The 23,785-nt window shown below is 46.9% G+C and overlaps 2 protein-coding genes across 2 annotated transcripts; both read right to left on the bottom strand.

Annotated features, from left to right (window-relative positions):
• Positions 1-3,784: 3,784 nt before the first annotated feature.
• On the bottom strand, positions 3,785-8,712 carry HOXA10 (homeobox A10). The gene is made up of 2 exons (XM_083578815.1): positions 6,899-8,712; positions 3,785-5,078 (listed from the first exon to the last, which is right to left on the bottom strand). The coding sequence occupies exons 1-2, from the start codon at positions 7,863-7,865 to the stop codon at positions 4,804-4,806; spliced, it is 1,242 nt and encodes a 413-aa protein (XP_083434941.1). The 5' UTR covers positions 7,866-8,712; the 3' UTR covers positions 3,785-4,803.
• Positions 8,713-17,516: 8,804 nt separating this feature from the next.
• HOXA11 (homeobox A11) lies at positions 17,517-22,234 on the bottom strand. Its single transcript, XM_083578840.1, is given in 4 exon segments — positions 17,517-19,564; positions 21,262-21,367; positions 21,369-21,419; positions 21,422-22,234. Coding segments are annotated over 4 exon segments (1,032 nt in total). The 5' UTR covers positions 22,064-22,234; the 3' UTR covers positions 17,517-19,331.
• Between the last annotated feature and the right edge of the window lie 1,551 nt (positions 22,235-23,785).

Here is a 23,785-nt window from a genome sequence, read left to right as displayed (position 1 = left end):
TTTCGCCCAGGTTAAAAAATGTTATACTGATCTCAACAGTATTTATTTCAAGTTAGTGTGCATATATGGTCGCAGCTTCAGAGTTTTAATAACTATATCTGGTTACACACACACACACACACACACACACACACACACACACATTATTAGGTTTTAACCCTTGAATCTACCTACCAGACAGATCAAAGGAAAAATAAAAACGCCGTTTAAGGGTTATAACTGTGTGCTCGCACTTTATTTACTTATTTTACACAGAGTCTGAAGTAATCAGTATGTTCCTAAACATATCTAAGCAATATAATTGACTAATGTTTCTCTCTCCCCCCCACATATATTCCACCCCCTTCTCCCTCTCATTCATGCACACATATATATGTGTGTACACACAGAGACATATAGAGTTTTCTCTTTTTAAAAAGAAAGAAAGAAAGAAAGAAAGAAAGAAAGAAAAGTAGTCCTAATAGGATTTGGATAATATTCTGTAGGAGGTAATGTATTGCGCACTGATATGGAGAATTCCGGGTTCTTGGGTTTGTCTGTTTTGTTGTGTTTTTAGCTTTAAAATAAGCTTTGCTTGAGATAAGTGACCAAACAATCGTAGAATGATTCAGAAGAATCACAGACTTCATACAGAAGGCTGGCCATGGTAGCTGCTTGCATACAGCAATGCCTTCTTTCTGTATTCATGTGGTGGGAACATGTACGTCCTCTAGATCCAAGCCGTAGGCACGTGCATTCGTGCAAACACAGACACATACATAACCACACAATGTCCTTATTATAAGTAGCAATGCCCCCGAAGCACTTATCGTGTGAACTTGCCATTTAAATTATTCAACCGTGGCAAAGGCTCCCCAAAAATTGACGCGACGGTGTGTGTTTGTGGGAGGCAGAAATAAACAAATCTGATTTCTCCAGCCTTTTTAATTGTTCTCTGAAACGTTCGGAAACTTGAAGGGTGGAGGAGGGGGAAAAAAAGAATATAAAGGATATTCCCGTGCGTTTCCCAATACCCACGCACCCGTACCCACCGCAGGACATGGAAGGGAGAGGTCTTGTTCATTTACAATAGCTGTAAACAATGTGTGTATCCGGTGTAAACAAGGCGCTGCAGCTCCTTCGCCTCTCGCTGGGCTGCTGCGCATAAATGGCAAGGCGACAGCACAGCACAGCGCAGCCTCGAGCCCAAGCGAGGTCGCTGTTGCTTATTCCGCCTCATTGGAATGCAGGCGCCCGGACACACTCCAATAATGATCGTAACCGAGGCCTTGTGAGCTACAGAGAAATCCTTGGGGTCCCCCCTCCCGACTTTTCCTGCCTCCCCGGGCTCCCTCTTTCCGCCTCTTATGCCCTTAGGGTCTGCATTCCCTGCAGACATTGGAAGGACTGTTCTAGCTTCGGGGTGGGGGGAGAAACAGCGGAGAGAAAACAGAGTGATTCTGAAGGCCACCACTGTAAGTAAAGGGAGAGCAAGGGCTGTGTGTGTGTGTTTGCGCAAACGGGCCGGCGGCGAAACCTCATAACACAATATAGCTCAATAAAATATAATGAGAGAGAACCAGTAAGCAGAGCTGGAAATTGCTACCAGATTCCCTCTCTTTACAGCGGAGTAACTGAAGCACACCCAGTACATAGGGAGGAAACAGGGCAACAGACATTTTTGCGAATAATGCGAATAATATCACCAGCAACAGCAGCGACAATAATCAAAGTATCCAGTGATACGGATTAGACAATAAAATCTGGACATTCCTAAACTGGCAGAGTGCACCTGACCTTGAAGGAAACCTGCATGAGAAAACCCGAAGACAACCGATCCTAGCTAAGCTTGAAGGTCTCCTCCAATAGCGCCTTGAAACATTTCCCCCCTCTTCCACCTTGGCTGAAATGGATTAACTGAGGCGGCCGGAAAGGCGCGGGGTTTTTCGGCGCGCAGAAGGCAAACCAATGGCATTGGGACTTAACGCCTGCCGAGGAAAGGTAGCCTGCCAGATTTCTTCGGTGAAAGGCGGTATTATTAGTATTGTATCGCTATTGCTACGGATGGACTCCGGCGCTTATTCTTATTCTTATTAGACCCGGTTGATGATTTCAAACTGAAGTAATTAAGGCAGTTTCGTGCTGTAGAGAGAGATTGAGATCCAGCCCCAACAACATGAAACTACCTAAACCACCGACCAGTTCTCAGCCTCCTAATTAAGAGGGCTCCCCACTGCCGCTTTCCTTAGGAGAAAGGATCCCGCTTCGAATAAATATGGAGAGACACCAATGCCCAAAAGAAACAGATTCCGAGCGGGTGGGGTGGGGAAAGCCCCCTCCCCCCAAAAAAACCCAACAGCAACAAGACCTCACCCTTCCCACCGCCCCCCTCCGCCCTCTCCACCAAAGTCTCCATCTCCGTCTACAAACTTTCCACATTCTTGTGTGTGTTTTTTTAAAAAATGAAGTTCTTTCTCTTCTTCTGGACCCGCCAAATCATTAGAAACGCCTTTGTGCCCACTTCGTAGTCACTCCGTTTAATCTTACTCTCCACGTTCCATCATAGTTCTCTAACTTAGCCACGGATCGAATTAGGTATGGTGCCTTTTTAAAATGCAACTTAGAGACAGGGGCAGCGGGGCCAGGGAGGCCTCGAGAGGCAAGAATCCTTGTATACATAGGCCATCGAAGACGATCAAGATGCGCGGGTTCAAAGTCTGGAAAAAGAAATGGCTACACAGCCCTTTCAGGCTCCCATCACCACCGCCTCCACTCCCACCCCTTCCAATCTCCCCCTCTCTCTCCCCTCCCCACCCGATTCGCCTTTGTCTGGATTCTGGAGCTGATCAACGTGCAATGATACAGAACCTTAATGCCAAAACATTCTCCGCTTAAGCGCATCCGCAAGCAGGCAGGTAGCGAGGCAGGGAGGAATAAACATGGCGGAAAAGCTGATCGATCAAGGAGAACAAGGCTCAAGATCCTCGTTCCCACGTGCTCACCTTTTCAGAATCGCCTTTTTGTGTATGTGGGGGCATCTAGGTTTTTCTCTGGAGTTGAAAAGAGCTCCGAGCGTCTAGTGGGAGTAGTTTTGCTTGGTTTAAAATAAAATAAAAATAGTGGATCCTTCCTCGTGAATTAACCATCGAGTTATTTTAATAAAATAAATAAATAAATAAAGAGAAGCCCAAGTCCTCTAACTTTGCAAATAAGCAGCCCTTGGCTTCCTCTGCCTGTGCAGCCCCTCAGTCAACTAAAACCACTCGTCCAAGACAGCAACAATCCAGATATACTAGCAAGTCATAAAACTGAACAAAAGCCGACAAACCTTACAGCACCATTGCTATATGGCCCAGACAAATTACGACCGTCTAGGTAATATTTAAATAGATTCCTAAAGTAATTGCAGGGGGCTCGGGCAAACTATTCCTGTTGTAAAAGTTCTTGGAGATCTGAAAGTAGGACCATGAGAATAAACAGTCACAAACGAGGTATTTTTTTTTAAAAAAAGAGGGTGGTTCATTCCATGCCTTTTATTCTTCTTCCAAGAGAAACATAAACAGCGTCTCCATTTTGTCCTGTGTTTTTTTTGTTTTTGTTTTTTTGTTTTGCTTTACTTCCACGCAGCATTACAATTCATTGGTTTTAAGGTAAGGAGGGGATGGACGAGAGATAGAGCTAACATCGAGAATAACGCTATAGAATGCTTTGCTTGCAACAGTATCGGCATTTTAATAATATTAATAATATTAATATTAATAGACATTTATACATATTCTGTATTCATAGATATTTTTTTCTTTAAAAAAAAAAATCTTCTCTTTGCACTACACGCTTGACCTTTTCAACGCATGTAACTTCACAGTATCAAGGAAACCAGGGGGGAAACTTTCACCTCCCTTGCTGTCCCCCACAGTCAAGTCAGGGGGAAAATTTCATCTGGTGGTCCAATATACATAGAATAACACACCTCTCCGTGGACAAAGTCGTTTCTCCCCTCCAAAGCGGGGAGATTTCTTCCTTCCTTCCTTCCATGTGCTTGCCAAGCGTAACTAGCGGTAACCCAAAGGTATCCAAAGCAAAAACTACCTCAAGTCATTACCTACAACCAGAAAGTGTAAGATTTTAGCCAATAAAGCAGACAAAGACTTTCCTCTCTCCTTTTTGGGGGGAAGGGGGAGGGGGAGGGGGAAGAGGTCTCATTTTCGTGGCAATTTTAAAAGTTGTAATATTAAATATGGATTTTTGGGTACGCGGGGGATTGGGCACCAACAAACATATAAGTGCGCCAGCCTTGGCTCCTGACACCGTATTCTATAACCTGATTTTATCTGGATCGGCTAGACGCATGCTTCCTATTAAGCAGCGGCGTGGCCAGATTTTAATTATTCAAAACCATTCTCGTCTCAGATCCAAAACACCAGCTATCGTTACAGTGGGTTGGGAGAGAACGCAAGTTGCCTTCAGTCTTATTTGGCTCAATTTTCTGAAAATGGAGTTTGGGAGAGGGGTGTTGAGAAGGGGAGGACAATAGGCATCTAGGGTTCTGAAAACCATTTCCCCCACTTCAGCACCAGACTTTCCAGAACCGGGAATTCACTGAGGGCAGTAGCGGACATGGATGGGGTAGTGTGCATCAGTTATGGCTTCATCCCAACGAAATCAATTACCAAGGGGCCATGGAGAGGCTGAGGATGTAATTGAAAGGCTCGGACGCACACAGGTGCGAGTAGCTAGAGGCTTAGGAGGTGGGGAGGAGACCGGGGGTGGGGGGATGGAACCGTCCTAGCTGTTTAGACGATCAAGATGCGTGCCTAGGGTTCATCAGGAGAAATTGAAGTTGGCTGTGAGCTCCCGGATTCGATTCTCCCTGTTCATTTTCTTCAGTTTCATCCTGCGGTTCTGAAACCAGATTTTGACTTGTCTGTCTGTTAGGTGGACTGTGCGGCTGATCTCTAGGCGACGCTCACGAGTCAGGTACATGTTGAACAGAAACTCCTTTTCCAGCTCCAGAGTTTGGTGCTTGGTGTAAGGGCATCGCTTCTTCCTGCCACTTTTTGCGGTGAGCCAACTGGCTGCGTTCTCTCCTTTTGAATTGCCTAGTTTTAAGAGGGGGAAATAAGAAAAAAAAAAAGGGAAGGTTACCAGAACGACACCAGGAAAACTTGGGCGGCGTAGCGGGGCTGGGCTGGGGCCTGGGGGATTCTTCCGTACTTGGTACCGAATATAAATTTGAGAAGGGCACTCTGGCCTTCCTTCAGGGTTCCTATCCGGGTCCCTCTTAAATTGGTAGCCCCCAAAGGAGAGCGAGCATTGCAACACACTCCCTGACTTTGCCGCATCTCGCTGGTCTGAGAGACCGGATCGCTTTTGGAGTTGACACCGATGCGCACAAATGCCTTTGGCAGTGGCGTCTTGCAGGGTCTTGCCTCTGCTTCAGTCCTGGCCGTTTGTTCTCAAAACACTCCTTGCGAGACCGCCCCCTGCTCCCTCCCCTAAATCCAGATTATTTGAAAATGTGGTAGACGCTGCCGAAGCGCTCGATTAAAAAAAGAAGCAGCTGTTTTTTTTGTTGGGGGTGGGGTCGTTTTCGAATTGTTATGCCTAATATTTCTGGCGAATGAGGGCTGCAATCCCATCTAAACTACTCCACACACCTTTCCAGAGCACGTTCGCTCAGAAGTAAGTCCCACTGTGTTCAGTGCGGCTTACTCCCCGGTAAGCGGGTATAGGAATGTTGCGTTACTGAGAATCAAGCCCGTTCATTCAGTGGTGCAGCAAACAAGCAAGCATAGGAACGGGCTGTGCGTTCCCAAATTCAAATTAAATCTAAACCGCTGGGTTGTTTAGCGCTAAGATGGTTCCTACAAGCACACACTGATGATGCACATTTTTTTTTAAAGCACATATGCATTTCTCTTTATTTTTTGGAAGTACACTTAGCTGGAGGTGGGGTTGGGGCGGGAAACCCAACTCTCTCTGTGTGCATTTAGATAACGATATGCATATGCATATATGTGTGCACACACGTAACATGCTTCATTGCATCCTGTTTCAGAATTGTGGGAGAAACAACAACTGTAAGCATACCCTGCGGAGTTCCCGGTTTTATTTTCTTATTATTATTTTACTATTCCCTTCAATGGGCACCATGAAATAGAATATTCTTCTGCAAAAGCCACTCGCCATCCCCGCGCGTTGAAATGAATGACTGAGCACCGACCAGGAACTCTGGCATTCTTGTACAGCTCCCATTCATTCCAATGACCCTGCGTATATTTCAACACAGAAGCCTTGTGGCGCTCTGGAGAGCCTCTCGCAGCGCAGTCTCCAGCAGTCTAATTTGATAGTGCTTCATAGAAGAGAATTTTAACCCAGCTGCTTTTTTTTTTTAAGGCATCCAGGATCGTAAACTAGAACTTAGCCTGTTAATGGGCTTATTTATTGGCGCTGGCCCCTTGCTTACTTTGGACGCTTTACAAACATCTATGTTATCTCTGCAGTCACCTCAGCATCACTTGAGGCGAGGAAATACAGAGCTGTATTTATCTCTTTTCCCTTTTCTTCCTATTTTGTCTCTTTTCAAGCCCTTTGGCTTTAGGATTTTACCCATACTCAGCTTTTCTTTTCTTTTTGTACGGCTCATAAACTCGAAGGGGTGGATATATCAATATTTATTTATTTACAGCATCCCAGCGTCCAAATATGAATGGCAGCTCAGCAGGTTACGCTAAGCCGCTCTATGAATGGCCGTTTTGGCCAGCGAAGGGGGCTTCCAGTATTCTGGGCGATTCTCACCCCCTTATCGCATTCCACCCCTCCTGGTTTTTGTGGCAACGGGGCCGGCTGCCGTGCGCGGGGGCGGGGGAGCTAGGCGGGTAGACAGCAGTGCATTTATTTCTTTTATTTTATTGCTTACCTAGCGTTTCCTTCTCTGGAGAGGGCTTGCTGTTCTCTGAAGGAGCCGGGGAGAGTTCTTCGGGGGCCGAAGAGGAAGCTTGCCCTTCTTCCTCACCCCTTTGGGCCACGCAAACCAAGGTGCTGGGTGGGGATGAATCCTCGCTGTCTTTCCTCCCCGGATCCGGCGGTGGGACTGCAGGAGTCAACGCTGGCGGAGTTTCAAAGCGCACTTGAGGTTGCGGGGCGAACTGGGAAGGAACCACCATCTGCCCCGGATGGTGCTGCTGCTGCTGCTGCTGTTGGTGATGATGTTGATGGTGGTGGTTGCTGTTGTTGCTGTAGCTGCTGCCATTGCTGCTGCCGCTGCTCTTGCTGGTGCCGTAGGCTTGAGACAAGCGGAAGTAGCCTGGGACGGGCACCCCGGCGGCTGTCACGTTGTTCATGGAGCAGACCTCCGAGCTCAGCCTTGGGAAAACGGACAAGTCGGTGGCCGCCGCCTCTTTGGGGCCCTTCTCGGCGTCATAGAGGCAGTAGGAGCTCTCCTCTTTGATGTTGGGAGCGAAGGAGCAGGAGGTCGCCTGCGGGCTCTCGTGCTCTTCCAGGCGGCAGGACCTGGGGGGATCTAGCCAGACTTCCATCCCTGACATGTAGGCGTGAGAAGCCGGCGCCACGCTTGGAGAAGGGCCTTCATTGCGTTTGCTCAGGACCGGGAAAAGCCCGTAGCTTTGCAGCCCATAAGACAGATCGGACGCCTGTGGCAGGTAGACACCGCTGTTGTTGGGATAGTAGCCGCCGCCTCCTCCGCCTCCTCCGCCTCCAACTCCTCCGCCGCCCCCGCCTCCGCCTCCTCCGCCTTCCCCTCTGCTTGAGGCTGAGCTGATCAAGGAGTCCACCAAAAAAGAGTTTGCAGCGGGGCTCTCCGAGCATGCCATGGCCGTGGTGGAATAATTTGGCGAAGAGAGCAGATAGCCCTTTCTGGCTGACATTTCTTGTGCAAAACATGCTGGATATGATTAGAGATACCCCCGCGCCACGGCGAGTGCGTGCAGCCAATGGAATCCCAGCCCTCGCCAGCAACCCCTCCCCGTTTGGTTTCGTAGGCAATGAGCTGCTCTCAGGTCCACTGCTGAATTTTATATATGTGTGTGTGTGTGTATGTGTGTGTGTGTAATCGATGGTGCCACATAGCTGCCCTTGCCTAGGTACCCGGGGTACAATTGATGTTGCCACATATAGGCTGCCTTTTGCCTGCGTGTGAGCAAAGGAGAGGGAAAGGCGCGCGTGGGCTCTCGCGCACACGAAGGAGAAAGGGGAGACAAACAATAGAAAACAATTTGCCCCGATTTTAATGCAACCCATAATTTAGCCAGGCTTCCTCTTTAAGCATATGCGCTAATATAAAATTGCAAAGGAGCATATTAAGCGTTTAGGTCATAAAGCGAGCTGTAAGTGAACCTTTCAACATCCCAACTCCTCTCTCTCTCTCTCTCTCTGCCACCTCGCCACCAACATTCCCCCCTCCCCCTTTTGCTCTCCCAATCCCATCTCATACAGCCCATGGCTGTGATGAAATTATTAAAACCTCAGTATTTATTGTCAAGCCCTGGGACATGCTTTTGCTTACCTATTTTTAGTGGCGGTGATTATGGCATCACGGGCCACTGGAAGTTCTAAACCAATCTGACCTCCTCACTAGCACTGAAGGTTTACCGACATCATAAAGTCACCCAATGTCTCCTCAAGATGACAACGACACTAATGAAGAAAATTCTCAAGCCTGGCTCCCATCTTTGAATATTGGCATATACGTGTTTTACGCGGAAGCAAGTCCCACTGTGTTCAGTGTGGGATGGGTGGGTTTACTTTCAGCTAAGTGTACATATAGAAATACCGGCTCAGAAGTCAACCCCCGCCTGGCAGAGAGGCTGAGGAGCGCCACAGTGAAATATTCCTGCCTAGCGCCGCAGAAGCAACAGTAACAATATGAGCCCATCCTTGTTGACCCAGTAAGCAAGCATTGCATCGAAGTCTTCCGTATCTGGTCTTAAACTAACATGCGAAGCAGAAATATCTGGTGTGTCTTGTAGGGACGAGGGTAGCAAAAGGTCTCACAGAAAGTGGATGCGAGATATCCTCAGATTAACATTAAATTCTAATGGTTAGTGTTCGTTTTTTCGCCCCCAAGGGGTAGTATAATAATCACCCACCCACTATAGATTCAAAAGTGCGCCACAAGCAAATTATTTCAAAATATCCTCATTCTCAACCCATAAAAGGCTAAAAAGGACTGTCAGACAAAACTGTGTAGCCAGTTCGTAATTGTGGCGGAGATGGTAGACAACTAGCAGACAAGAGAGTGAGACCGGCAGACGGGGGCAGATAGATAGATTTTATAATGTGGGGAGGGAGCGAAAGAAGGGCTCCACTTCTCTCTCTGCCTCTCTGTCTCTCATGTTCTTGGCACACGTTGTTTGGAAATAATAAAAACTTGAGACAAATAACATCTCTTATTGTCCATGGAGTCTTTTAGAATTATTATTTTTTAAGAAAAGAAAACAAATATTTGTTTAACTTTTTTTTTTTAGGTTACAAATCCCTGCGTTAAGTATCTCTTCTTCCAAACCGCCCCAGCTGGTAGGATTTAAATGATCGCCTGTCTCTGCTCCCAAGCGAGTAGGAATATTCTTTTGAACAATTCAATATTGTGCTGTAAATCTTCTGCTCGGTTCCGTTTTGGCACCCACTCCCTCGCCCATAAAGCCCTCAAAAGCGCTAAGAATGCCAAGGGAATCGGGAGGCAAAGGCGCTGCCTTATTTTCCTGACCAAGCCTTCGGTGTAGTGAGTGCTGCAGAGAGGGTGGCTTTCAGATATACCCTCTCTCTCTGGCACGGCTTAGCCTTGGCTTTCATACAATGCAGGGCGAGTCCTGCAAAATGCTCATATGCCACTCCGCACATTTCCCCCTTTCCACACCACGGAGGGGGTGGGTAGGGTAGGATTGATCTGCCAAGCCTCGCGTGCCTAATAACGCCCTGGTTTTGCCTACAAAAGTGGGGAAATTCCCTCCCTTCCTTTTGGGATTCCCCTCCGCTTCTAAAACATTCAGAAGGCAGCAGGACACAGAACGCGAGTTTTCTCCTAGGCAAGTTAACGCGAAGGGGGCCTCCTGAGGTTTCTGGCTTGTCGGATGGGAAGCCTGGCAGAGATAGTTGCAAGTTTGCCGGGCCCGTAAAATCTTTATGGAAAGGCAAGACGTCCTTCTTAAGCCACTTCCACCACTGCCATACCCATCACCCTCACCTCTCATCTCCTCTCCCACCAGCCAAGAATTGCACCCTGGGTTTTTCACTTCTGCTGGCTTCCAGCACAAGTTAAGCATGGAGGCAGAACAACCAGAGGCAGGAGGTCAGCAGCCTATAAGAAGAGCCGCCTTCCCCACACCCTGGAGTAATATTGTCCGTGTTTCCCCAACTCGACTTAACTTACACTGTGTTAATGTGTGAGGAACAAGTTCTTATCAGATTCCTAGGAGGGCAATATGACTTCTAGCAAAATTAATGCCATATAAGGAGCACTTTTATGGGCTAGCACATTGGAAACGTATTATCAATGGGCTTAGAGTTGTAACAGCAGATCCCCGCGCAGTGAAATGGGACCCGCGCGCACGGCCCACCTTCGCCTTTCCCAGGACTTGGTGGGGCTAAAATCAGGTAGAGCAAAACTTCGAGGAGGGGGAATCTCGTCCCTCTGTGCGGTGTGTTGATCCCCGCCTTCACCCCTCATCTGCCAGATCCAAAAGAAATGAAGCGCATGCCTTGAAAAATCTTGCTACTTATGCAACAACAACAACAGCCGTCTACCTGGGGAAGGGTCCGCTGGCGAATAAAGGAAAGATACTACAAGTCTGTTTAAAAATAATAATCACCCCCAAGTTTAAATAAAAAGATTGCGAATCTATAGATCCCAATGGAAAGAATTCCCTTCCGCCATTCCTCTCTTTAAATAAGTGCTACAGTGAAGGTCGAGCCGATTCGTGAGTCTAGCGAAGGCGAAAAACCTGGAGATACGGGAATTCGCACCTCATAAGTGCACGGGCGACTGACCATTTCCCGTTTCAAAGAGGTCCAGGGGCATCCCGTGGGCCACTTTGGAGGTCAATTGGACCTTTGGTCGGATCCATCCCAGCAAGACTCGGTTTCTGCTCTTAAGATTCAAGAGAAGACTCGAAGGGGAAACCGGCGGTCGAAACCAGAGGAGCGGGGCTAGGAAAATGGTTTGAAACCTCTTCTCTTTCAGGTTAGAACCGCTTGCAGCTGGACACACACACACACCCTCTGCAATCAAGGGTACTGTTGGTTCCTTTTCACTCAAAGTATAAGGCAATAAGGAAGCGGCCCCTCGTATCCAGGGCCCCCTTTTATGGTTGCGTTTGTGGGACCCAAAGCGTCTGGGCTTTGATGGTCAAGGCACCCAGGGCCGGATCCAAAGCCCGGGGAGGTCAATGGTAAAGAGAAGGCTAGCATTTGACTCGGGAAAGCTTTTGGACCGCGCGAGGAGAAGCTCGTGAACTCGGCTCTCGGCGCCTTTTTCTTTAATCGCTAACAAGGCCAAAAGCATCGTCAAAGCCAGTGAAGTAAAACTAATAATGTGCACTTGATTTTTAACTATAAAAGATAATGGTCAATTCTAGAGCAAGCTAAACTACTTTGGCGTGCATTGTGTGTAGCGGTAACATTTTAAACACTTAACAATGTGTCTCGGACATTAACCAGGACTTTATAGCATTTCTTGAGACTATTATGCAGGGCGCGCGGGGCGGGGGGGGGGGGGAGAGAGAGAGAAGAGAAATGACTGCTTTTTCATTCTGCTCCTGCCAACAAACTCGTCTGGGAGATTGGGAAGTGGGTGGGTGGAGGGTTGGCGGGTTAAGCACCAGCAAACAACCAGCCAGCTCTACAACCAGGTTGCGCTGGAACATGTGGGTCGGCAAAGCCTAGAGTCTCCTTAGTTGAGTTATGGAATGGACCGAAGGCTCTCAGAAGCCACCCAAAGGGCTGGTAGTTTGAAGTGAGGGGTGGGGAGACGAGCTTTTGTACACTGCGGAGACACAGATATCCTATTAATTTTTTTAACAACAACAACAACACCACAGTTATTGGTCCAAGAGAAATATAATGGCTGCATTAGTACAGTCGTTAGGCTGTTTTATGAGTTTGAACTGAAAATTAAAAAAGACTGGAAGGGCTAAGGAAGACACAATAACTTAAGCCAAGTTAGATCGAAGGAGGGATTCCCCCCCCTACCACTTTCTGTCTCTCTTCCTTTAAAATCCCACTCGCTGAAGAGAATGATTTATCCACTCCTTATTTCCAGGAGGAACTAAAAAGGTACAACATTGTTAAGAAAGGGATGCTATTTTGTATGCTAATTAAAACGGGCTTTATATTTCTGACATGGGTAAATTGAGGTTTTGCGGGAAAGGGGCTTGCGGTGGCGGGGGGGGTGCGCGGAGAGGAAGGAAAAAGTGTAAAAGCTATCATGGGAGTCGGAAGGCTGCCTGCCTTTAAATATATAGCCGCAGATTGCATTTTGTAAATCTCCACCCAAATTAATACAATCAGTGCGCACTTATTTAATATTAAAAGTGTCAGTTGTCAAGAATGTGACTGTGTGCCAAGGCAGTTTTCCCTCTGGAAAAATTTCCAAACAGGCGGCTTTCCATCAGGCGTTTTAAGAACTGCATCTCTGCGCCAAGAAAAGGTGTCAAACGACTACCGAAGTAATTTTTTATCTTCGCTTCGAAATTCTTTCAGGTTAAAAGGAGGGGGGAAGGGGGGAGAGGGCCTGAAGGGTAAAGAGTGAGCGACGATCGGGTTTGGGAGATTTATTTCCTTTAAAATTTGGACTTCGTTTGCACCTTAAGCCCATTTTTTTTCCTGGCAGCTGGGATTCTGGTCTGGCTGAAATCCTGCTCACCGGTTTGCTGGTGACTACCTTCCTTCTTCTCTCTGATAGGGGTGGGATTTATGTGCGGGCAACCGAGCGAAGGATCGCAGCCTGGCACCCCAGTGTTAAACGCTTCGGTCGGGAAGGAAGTCCTGCTGGTTTCAATAGGACATCCTTCCGCGCGAGAGTGGCTGGGACCACAGACGTATATGAATGCGTATTTACTTGGACGTAAATTCAGTTGAAGTCAAGGGCATCTCTCCCAAATCAACGTCTCCTAATGAATGGGAGCAGAGCACAAGTCCTTTCAGGTCTCAGTGAGGCTCACTTTCAAAATAAGGCCATCCCAAGGCCTAAGCTAGAGGATCCGGAGCATAAGAAAGTTATTAAATACTACAATCCTGCGCACATTTAACCTGAGACTTGAAGCCCTATTGAATTTAATGCGACTCACTTCTGGGTTTGCAAGCCTAGCTCCAGGCTAGCAGACACGTATCTAGCATTTTCCGTCGTAGACTCCCGTCTGGTTCTAGTAGCCCATTATGTTGTAAACGTAGCAACGAAATTTGGAGAGAGTGCATTGATCTGACTCCAGCAAAGTTGGATTTCTCCCTTCGAATAATTTAGGCTAGGCAATAATACGTTGAAGTCAAAGCGAGGCGCATGTCTGAACCTATGCTTCTTCTTTTCTTTTCAACGTGAGTTTGGCACACTATTTCAAACTAGGAGGCAGCAGCTGTTCGCGGAGGGATATCTATTTGCATTTCTAAGTTACAACGTGAAATTATAATATAAAATTATATTGAAGCTCGGCCATGGTTCGTTCTCAGAGGCATTTCCTTTGCACAGATTTGGGGTGGGATGGGGAATACTAGATAGCTGAAGGAGACGTCGAAGTGGAAGACGCCTCTTTAAAGACCTTAGGCGTGCTTGTGTGCGAAAAAGCAATCGTAACATATTATAAACGTAGAGTCATTTTCACCCTCTTCCCCCAAGCATACTAGCCCAGCTTATTAGAAATCGAAGCGGGTGGGGAAGAGTGAATATAAGGAATTAGCTACAAGGAAGGTTGCTTTCTGACCTAGATCTACAGCAAACTTAATTTTACCACCAGAGGATATCTAGAGACTAACCACTGTGGAAACCTGTTCATTATTTATATTTTTGGATGAAATGAAGGAAAGAGAAGCAACCAAAACGAAAAAAGTATGCTTCTGAATACACGTATTTATTCATTTTTGCTGGTTTCTTTTTCTTTCTTCTTGTTGTTGTTAAAATGAAGGGGGAAACCTCTCATTTGAGTTTGTTATGCTTAAATTTTTATCATTTTATGTGGGCACCATGCTACTACTACAGAAGCACGAGGTAACTGGTGACGTGATCTGCTAATGAGACCTAAGAAATTGATTAAATAAAAGCAAGAAAGTTGTTGGGCTGAACGTTTCCCTCCTATTAATCGCTTGCCTTTGTTTCCATAAGCACTGGAGGAAAGTTCCCTCGGAAAAGAGGACACCATGCTTCTACCACAGAAGCAGGAGCTGACTAGTGAAATGATTTGCTAATGAGACCTAAGAAATTGATTAAATAAAAGCAAGAAAGTTGCTGGGCGGAACGTTTCCCTCCTATGAATCGGTTGCCTTTGTTTCCATAAACACTGAAGGAAAGTTCCTTCCGTCTTCCCGCCTCGCCTCCTCCACCCCAACTTAATAACCGAGTAAAGCTTTAACACTGGACTTCAGAAATCATAGTTCAGTAGGGCGGTGCGTAGTCAAGATAAGAGACTTTCTAACATAACACATGACTCGGACCAAAATATGCAAGCCGAATAAGTTAATACCACAGGCAGACTGCTAGAATAAAGTTGGGCCTGTCTGAGTGGGGTAAAGTGGGGGGTGGGAATCGCATCGCGAGCTTCTGTAATCTGTAATTTATCCCAAGGTCAGCTTGTCGACTGCTTAAGAAATCAGGACTGCTCCTCCTAATCCATCCTGGATGCTACACTGGTAACTCTCACCCTTAGCATCTGATCCCAGGCGCTTTACGCGAAAGGAAGCTCAAGAATATCCCCTCTGGATGTTGTATAATAGGCAGCAATCCAGAGAAAACTAGGTATCCCTCAATCCTATTTAAGTAATTGGCCCGCTCAGAATAATCATAACACGAGATCCCTGCAAATTCGCTGCAGCAAGTATGCTGATGACCGTAGCTCCAAGTGTCCAGTTAAGTAAATTTCCTGTTATTGTATACAAGGGTTAGGCCTTCCAGATTATGGCTCCGCTCTCAGAATATCTCTACAGCAAGTACACTGCAGATCAATAGAGACAGGATCAACAGAGATATTTTAAATTCAACCTCCACCCAGGAATTGGCTTTACATGAGATCGCTCCGAGGTGGGGGTGTTAAGCGAAAGGAGCTTTTACTCTACATCCAGCTCTATCGATTTCCAGCTCCTTCTGCTTAGAGTGGAGGAGAGTGACGCTGCCTGGGAAGAAAAAGGCATTTAATAAATATCGCTGTAAACCAACCATAGGCGGGCGAACTCGGCCAAACTGGAATGAGCAAACCACAGCTCAAGTCCAATAGCTGCCATTTTCAGTCTACGCCGCTATAGATCTAGTTGATAGAAGACACCTAGCGTCCTCCAGACAAACGTGGACATCCATAATCCTGTATTCCCAGGGATGCAGCTTTTATAAGAAAGCAGCCGTCTTGGCCTACCTACGCTTGTTTCACCACCGCGTGAACTGCTTGGCAGACCTTCAACCTGAAAACCTTTTCTCCACTCCTTTCGAGGAGTTGCTCTCTAAACTTAGCAAGCCTTCAAACAATACTTTCCACAGCAAACCTTTTAATGACTGGCTTTCCGAAAAGACACCACACCCCTGGAGTTCCACTTCCAAAAAGAAATAAAAATAAACGTGAAAGGATTTAATCGAGAGCAAGTAGACCTAGAGGTCACCCCAGCTGCACCTTGATAAGAGCTGCTTCCTCTTTAATCAACCAAACTTAGCCTCAAAGGAAATACTCACCCTCTGGAAGCGCTGGAAGCCCGGAGTAGTTAGCCTTGAGAGTGTGTGTGAGAGAGAAGCTCCTGGCTCAACCCTTGTGCTTCTCCGTGAAGGAGTGAGCAATCGGCTTCACCTTACCTTTGCAAATCTGAGCGTGGAAAGTGAAATAATATAATGTGCAGCTCCTAGAACGCAAGGGGAACAAAGGCCAAGATTTCAACCCCCCCTTCCTCTCCCCCTCTTCTCCCACTGCGGCTTTGACATTGATCTGAAGAACGCCATCTTGTGGCAACAGCGTTGCTCCGCAGAGCTGACCTGCCAGCCGGTTTCCAAATGCCCCGCGTTAAACGAACGGATGCTAGCGCAGACAATTGCCCTCCGCAGATCTACCCTCCACAGCTCAGAGATGGCTGAAACAAACCTCCGCCTCGTTTATAGCCCAGCTTTCCCAGTATGCAAATAGAAGAGGGGGGGGAGTCGAGGGCACTTTTATAGCTGCATTGTCCCGGCAACACATATGGGATGTCCCCCCACCTTTTTTTAACTGGGCCAGGAAATCACCAGCAGCCTCTCCACAAAACTGGAGAAACTCCATGAGTCAACCTAGAGATGAATAACCAGTTAATTTTTAACTAGCAAAGGAAGTTGCTGCCTGAACATTTATTGCCACCCGCCTATTCCTCTCCCTGTCTTCTCCCTCTCTTTCTCTTCTCTCCATCTATCTTTCTATCTCTCCCTTTTAAGAGTTGCATTCCTTTGTAGCATGCTAGCCAAATAAACAAACAAGCAAGTGAGCTCCATTCTCTCTCTCCTCTCTCCCCCTGCGCTTCATCTTTGTACATTTCCTTTGACCAGACGCTGTCTGGCTTAGGTGGGGGTTGTCAGCAAAAGCCCAGAGCCAGTTAGCCCTTCACCTCAAGGTTATGGGTGATGTCCAAAGCAATACAGAAGTTCAAAGCCAATAAACAATAGGAGAAAACAGTATGTACTTTCTCTCCTGATTAAGTGTAAGAGAGGAAAATCAACCTCATGCCACATCCTCAAAAAGGTCTTCGGTGGGTTGTTTTTTAATTTTTAATTTCCACCCCCGCTCCAGAGATTAAGAACGAAAACCACACACAGCCCATCTGGGCCTCACTCGCACGAGGAATGCCTCCCCATCCTCTTTCCCTAGGAGTCACCACAGAGGAACCAACACGTTTCAACCAATATACTTCATTCTGCCTCGCTATCATTGCCGTTTTGGGGATCAGATCCTGCCACAAACATTTCTTAGCACTTAAAGGAGTGTGTTCAGAAATATGGCGCCCGAGATAAACAAGAGCGGACCAGCCCAGAAAAAACCACCAGCTTTTCTAATAAGTTTTACACCTGTGAGCAAATGTATAAAGCCTGTAATCTGCAGTTACTTGAAGGAGTGATTCTCCACCCCCTCCCACTTCTACAAACCGGTGAAACCTGGCCTCAAGCTCGCTGCAGTCTGCCTACGCATTCATAAATACCAGACATGTTGCACTGCCTGATCCTGAAGGACCAGAAGCAATAGGTGAATGGAATTTCCATGAAAGCATCCCATTCCGGAGCCATGATTCAAACTCTCAGAGCCCAGATCAAGGAATATCCATGAATACAACACAAGGATTAAAAAAAATTATTATTATTATTATTATAAATTTCCCACATGTTTATTTTCGTTGTGCGCCGTACCACTGTATACATGCCACGAAAGACCTTCGCATAGTAAAAGAAACCGTATTTACATATATGACGATACATATCTTCAAACAGTGTTGGAATATAAAGGTATTGCGTTTTGTGAACCGTGTAAAAGAAATCGTGTCCCTTTTCGAAGCTGGTGGTTTTTACAACATTCTAGTCGCCTTATCTTTCTTGCACAGATTTTTTTTTTTAAAAAAAGGACAAACTCGACATTTTCCAAGGAAAAGGACCGTTAAAAAAACATATACCAACCAAAACGGATCATTTGAAAATGTACAAGCCTTGTAAAACACCATTCTCGTATGAAATATACATTCAGATATTCTCGACAGCAAGCGACTTTTACAATAAAACACAATATCCTTTGTAAACTGATATAGACTTTTAAATAGTTCTTTCTTTTAAAATTCGTTGTTCTCTCTCTCTCTCTATTTCTCACTCTCGCTTTGGTTCCTGCAGGGAAATATACTTCTTTTATATATATTTAAAATAACTCCAGGGAACTCTCCGTTCTTTGATTCTGCCGCCTGAGCGATTAAGTAGGGCTTTCGACACTTAATAGTGAACAAAAAGATCTGAAAACCAATCCACCATATTTACATTGTTTGCCTTCTGCTTGGGCTTCTAAGGGAAAGAAAACGCTAGTTATTTTAATGATCTGATCTCAGTGCATTGCACACATCCAGGGTCCAATTAAGTGTTGTGTGGTATTTGCCAAACTGTCCTTCTCCACAGGTATTTCCTGAAGAAAGTTTCTGAGACAGAAGCCAGAAGCTTCCTTTTACGGTTTCCCCCTTTGGAGCTATTAGATTAGTCTTTCTTTCTCCCTCTCTTTCCACCCCACCGTGCATTTATTTATTTGTTTGGTTTTTAATTTTCTTTAAGCATTTAAATAAGAACATAATGATTTGTCTCCAAAGGGATGGCCACTTTTCGACAGTTGTTCATTTTTTTGTTGGGGTTTTTTAAACGAAAGCTAATGCACGTGGCTATGTGTTTGACTCTTCAGTGATTGTTTCCTTACCATATATGGCGAATTAATACCTGAAATGTTTTCAAAAGGAGACTGTCAAACCTTCCACGCCATAACTCCCTATCAACAGCACGGTTAGACTCAACACTACTACACCTCTACAAACATTTATGATTGGCCTTGCAACTGCTTAAATTTTTTGAACTTGGTCAAGAGGGTAACCGCTCTTGCGGAAGAAGGTTTGTCATTTTAAGGGTCGAGGAGGGGAAGGTGATGGGACGGCGGCTGTGCATTTAGAGGTTGCGGGGGCTCCTGTAGGTTTTCTTTTGCAGTAGTCCATCAGGCTCCGGTGCAGCCATGGGTAGCCTTTCAAGCAATGTTCCACAGTAAAACCAAAGTAACATAGTTTTAGACCGACACGAATCCAATAACTCACTCCCCGCTTTTTCACGTGTGAACCCGCGTTGGGATGAGTTGCAGTGTCTATAGGTAAGAGGTATAAAATTGCCCTCGGAGCAAAATATGGGGGTGGCGTGTTTGGAAATGCGGGTCCAGGGTGTAAACCGTTTCCAGTTGATATATCAAGAGCTTTAAGAAGAACTTTTTTTAGCGGGGAGGGAAAAGTAGCGGGAAACCCCAGTTGGCTTACATTTTTATGGGGACGAGAAAAAATATTAGTGTGGTGTTTTTTCCCAGCGTCCTCCGTCACTTTGCACACCTCCTTCTCATAGGTAACCCTGTGGCTTGACCTTGTCATGGGCGAGATCTGAATTTAATCTCATCTTGAAAAACGCTACGAGTTTTTTAAAGTAGTGGATTAGCTGAGTAATATTGTAATCGGTCCCTGTTAATTTTTTTCTCTTTCATTCTTCTGTTTTGAAACCATATTTTTACTTGACGGTCGGTCAAGTTGAGCATTCGGGAGAGCTGGAGGCGTTTCTCTTTGTTTATATAGACACTGAAGAAGAATTCCCTCTCTAATTCTCTAATCTGATATTTGGTGTAGGGGCATCTCTTTTTACGGGTGCGTTGTCCACCTGTGGAATGACAAAAATAAAAGGCAGAAGCCATTAAGTCTGGGAGCAGATAGGGCTGGGGGACGACTGCAATTCATATTTAATAAAGGGACATTCTTGGGTTGAACCATTGAGAAAAGGCCTGTTTATTAGCTACATAAAGTTGACGCTCTGTTCCGTTCTGCAGCTGTATTAGCCTGACCTTTATTTGAGGAACATATTTGCATGTAATATTCCAAAATCCCAACATCTTCACTTCGAAGCATCACTTCAGGCAGTACACCTGAGGCACTATGCTATGAAATTAAAACCCACAGTGTCCAAACTACTGACTCCCTAGTCAGCAGAATCTGCAGTGCACAAGATCTAGATGGACATCGCACAAGCAGTCTCCGAATAATACAATGCTTGGCGCGGGAAGGTTAAGAAGGTTGATGGCAGACTCTCTGTAACCTAACCCAGCTGTGACACTGTTCTTGCAACCCAGTTTTGCAACTCAGTTTTAAGAGAGGACATAGGGAGCTTCATCGCTTGTTTCAACCCTGAAGGACATTATGACACCAGGATCTGAGAAGCCAAATGGGTTTCTGTACATTGACCGAGGTTTTTTTTTTTAATCTTAAACTTGGTTTTGCTTTTGTGTGCAGCTTCCTTTTGTTTAAAAATAACAAAACAGTACCCCAGCGCCTAGGACAACCACTAGTTCATTACATCTTATCACTCGCATCTGGGGTGTGTGTGTCTTAAAATTAACTCCTCTGCTATATTATCTCAAGTCCATTCGCTCCTTCATAGCCACACTGGGGTTAATGTTCATGGCCCCCCTCCTTTAATGTTTAAAGGCTTTTTACATCAAATTTTGGTGCTATATTTCCTTGCAAACACACATACACACAACACGTCCCCATTTGCTGTTATAGCTCATTACAAGGCTATTTTCCTAGGCTTTTGAAGGTGAGGGGGTGAGGAGCAAGAAAAATCTACATTAAAAAAAATAAAACCAGGCAGTGACAGGTTGAATAGCAATTGTAAGTAGCAAACTGTTGGGCAGAAGGCAACACATACTTGCCACATTGTCTTAGGAAAATGGCTTCCTTTAGACAAAAAAAGGCCAGTTTTAGGTTAATCTGTTGCTTTAACTATATTGCTACAGTGCAGGCAGCTAGTTTTTCTGCTAAACGCTATTCCCGGGCAATCGTTAAAAAACTGGGATGGCTTTGAATCCAAGTTTCTAACTAGGCTTCTGGGGCAACACATGGCTTTTATAAAAAAAAATCCAAAAAAAAAGAGAGAAGAAAAATAATCACAGGATTACATGGATATCAAAGGACTCAGAAATCCCCTTTTGGGTGCATTTACAGGCGCAAAACGTGCGTTATTATATTTTCAAGAGTTTGACCACAGAGCCTTTCTCTCCCCAACATCCTCTCTCTCTCTCTTTATTCTTTTTTTTATGATTTAAGGGGGGGGGACTTTTCCTTTTTTTTCTTTTTTTGTTTTAAAAAGGCATCCATTGGCCGGTGGGTATTTCACGGCCAATTTCAGTCCCCGCCACGTGATCTCTCCTTTTATAACAAAGTTTTGTTGGGGGAAATCTACAGGCCCTTCCATAAACCTTATATGCTTATAAAACAGCATATAAAAATTTAACAGCGGCGGTGCGCTAAGATTTCCAAGTCCGCTTCATAAAAGCGCCAGGGCGCTGCCTTTATACGTACTGGAGCTGCTGGATTTCTCCTCATTGTTGCCGGAAGACGAAGCCGGGCTGCTGCTGCTCTCCGTCCGCCGCCGCCGCTCCTTCTCCTCCGCAGCCGAGGCCGCGGCGCTCGCGGCAGCCGCCGCCGCCGCCGCTGATGCCGCGTCCCTGGCGCAGCTCCCGTCCGAACTTGACGTTGCGCCGACGGCAGCGGCGGCGGCCGGCCCCGGAGCGGCTCCCCCTCCCGGGGGCATCTTCTCCCCGTTCTTCTCGCCTGCATAGTCCGAGTGGCTGTCGGCCGTGCCATAAGCCGTCTCGAAGAACTGGTCGAAAGCCTGCGGGAGCACCCCGTTCCTGCCCACGGTGCTATAGAAATTGGACGAGACGCTGGCGGCGGCGGCGGCGGCTGTCGTAGCCGGGTGGTGGCCGTGATAGACGGCGGCGGTGTTTTTCCCGAACATCTCGCTCATGCTGGCGGCAGCGGCAGCGGCGGCGGCCGTGTTGGCGGCGGCGGGCAGGCAGTCTCTGTGCATGATCTCCTCGGCCGAGTAGCAATGCGGGAGGTTGTTCCTGTGGTGCCATTTACTAGCCGGATCAATGGCATACTCGCGGAAGGTGACTTCCCGCACGGGTTGGACCTGGGGTAGGTTGGAGGAGTAGGAGTATGTCATGGGGCGAGAAGACGGGGTCTGGGGCAGGAAAGAAGGGAGGCTGGAGAAATCAGGACCCGACACGTAGTACGTGCAACTTGGCAAATACATATTAGACGAGCAAGGGACACGCTCATCAAAATCCATCATTAGGCTACCTCGGGCTCTCCGCATTAGCCGAGCTTAACATGATTCTCTAATGCAGCTGCCTCTTTGAAGCAGATCCGTGAAGTAAGAAATTTGGAGACGTAAAGCTGACGTGGAAATCTATCCCCATCCTTAGCAGGGAGGCGCTGGTCACGTGACCAAATGTTGAAATTGACAAGCTGCGAGTATGGGCCCTCTCTCCTTCTCTCCCTCCCTCCCTCCCTCCTGTCCCCCCCCCCCCCGCTTTTCCCGCCCCCTCCTCTTTTGTAGCCATCTCAGGGGAAGCAACAGATCGTCACTTTTGGTCTTCTGGCTAAAAAGCACGAGATCTAAAGTGCAACTCACGCGGCCCTCGTGGACAGTAAGGAGGACAGAAAAGACTGCTGGCCTCTGTCCGGCTCTCCTTCTTTCTTTCTCTTTCTTTCTTCCTTCCTTCCTTCCTTCCTCGCGCTCTCTCTCGCCCTGCAGCCCTTCTCTTCCCACCCGCGCGCGCAATCTAGCTATCTTGAGCCTATTAGCTCGCTGAAGTGCCCACGGATCTCTCTCCCTCTCCCCCGCACCATCTCTTCCCTTCCACCCCCACCCCTTTAAAAGCACGTTGAGTCGCTTTCATGAGATGCCGTGTAATCTCCTAATTCTGCCCAGATCTTGGCTTCTGGGAAGCGCTGCTCCGCAAGCGACGGGGTCCTTGGGAAGGGCTCCTCCGAAAGGTACTCGCCCAGCCCTGCAGGGGTTTTTGTTTTTCTGTCTCTCCGAAGGCATGGTCGGGGAAGAATGTGCCAGGGCCAAGTCTGTACTGATTTTCATGGTGAATGGATGACATGCTCGCGTTCATGTTCGACTTCCGAAGGCGCTTAAACGCCTTCCTTTCCTACGTACTAACCTCAGAGAGCCTGGGCTGCTTCATCCTAGCTCTGCTCTAGGCATTTCACGGTCTTTTATGCTCCCTTAACAAGGCTTTTCCTCTCCGTTCCCCGCACACACACACCCTCCCCATCTCCGGCCTCCTCTTGCTTTGAAACCCCGGTTGCTCGATTATTTTTATTTTTGTCCATTATTACATGCAATGCCAGGACGTCTTTGGATTGCAACCCATCAGGTGAAAGAGCAGCGAGCGACCTAAGGGCAGCTGCCTACCTGAGAAACCCACAGCGAGGTTGGATGAGCGCCCCTCCCCATCCTGAAAGGTGCTCCTCGGAAGTAAGTGCCGTTCATTGCAAGGGAGCATTAGAATTCCAGCGGGTGAGCCGCAGCAAGAAAGAGTCTTGCGGCACCTCTAAGGCCAACGCGTTTCCACGATGGCACAAACTGGCGTGGACTGGAATCACTTGGTCAGATGCACCAAGCCAGACATATATCTGCGAGCAAGAAGTATGCAAAATTAGCAGGGACAGGAGGCAGACGAGCCAGGATTTCGGCGGGTCCGAATTCCAGCGTTAACGTTTAACTGCTTAGTGGCTCTATACTGTATAGCACCAACCCCAGTCTGCAGAAAGACCTCTTTTTTAAAGCTTTGACTATAGTCGGAGGAAAGGCGGCCTTATAGAGAGGAAGACTGTACAGAGAAGTGATCAGGGCTGGAAGCCCACTCCGCCGATTCAGGATTTAGGCTCATTGAACTCAGTGGAGCTTACTTCCGAGGAAGCATGCGCAGGAAAAAAGGGCAACTGGCTGTGTTTAGAAGTAGCGTCCACACCCAAGAGTAAAAGGAAACCAGGTGGAAGTGCTGGTGGTGGTGTGTGTCTGTGT

Source organism: Podarcis filfolensis (assembly GCF_964270895.1).
Source record: "Podarcis filfolensis genome assembly, chromosome: 12".
Lineage (NCBI taxonomy): Eukaryota > Metazoa > Chordata > Lepidosauria > Squamata > Lacertidae > Podarcis > Podarcis filfolensis.
This window is presented reverse-complemented; position numbering and strand designations above follow the sequence as displayed.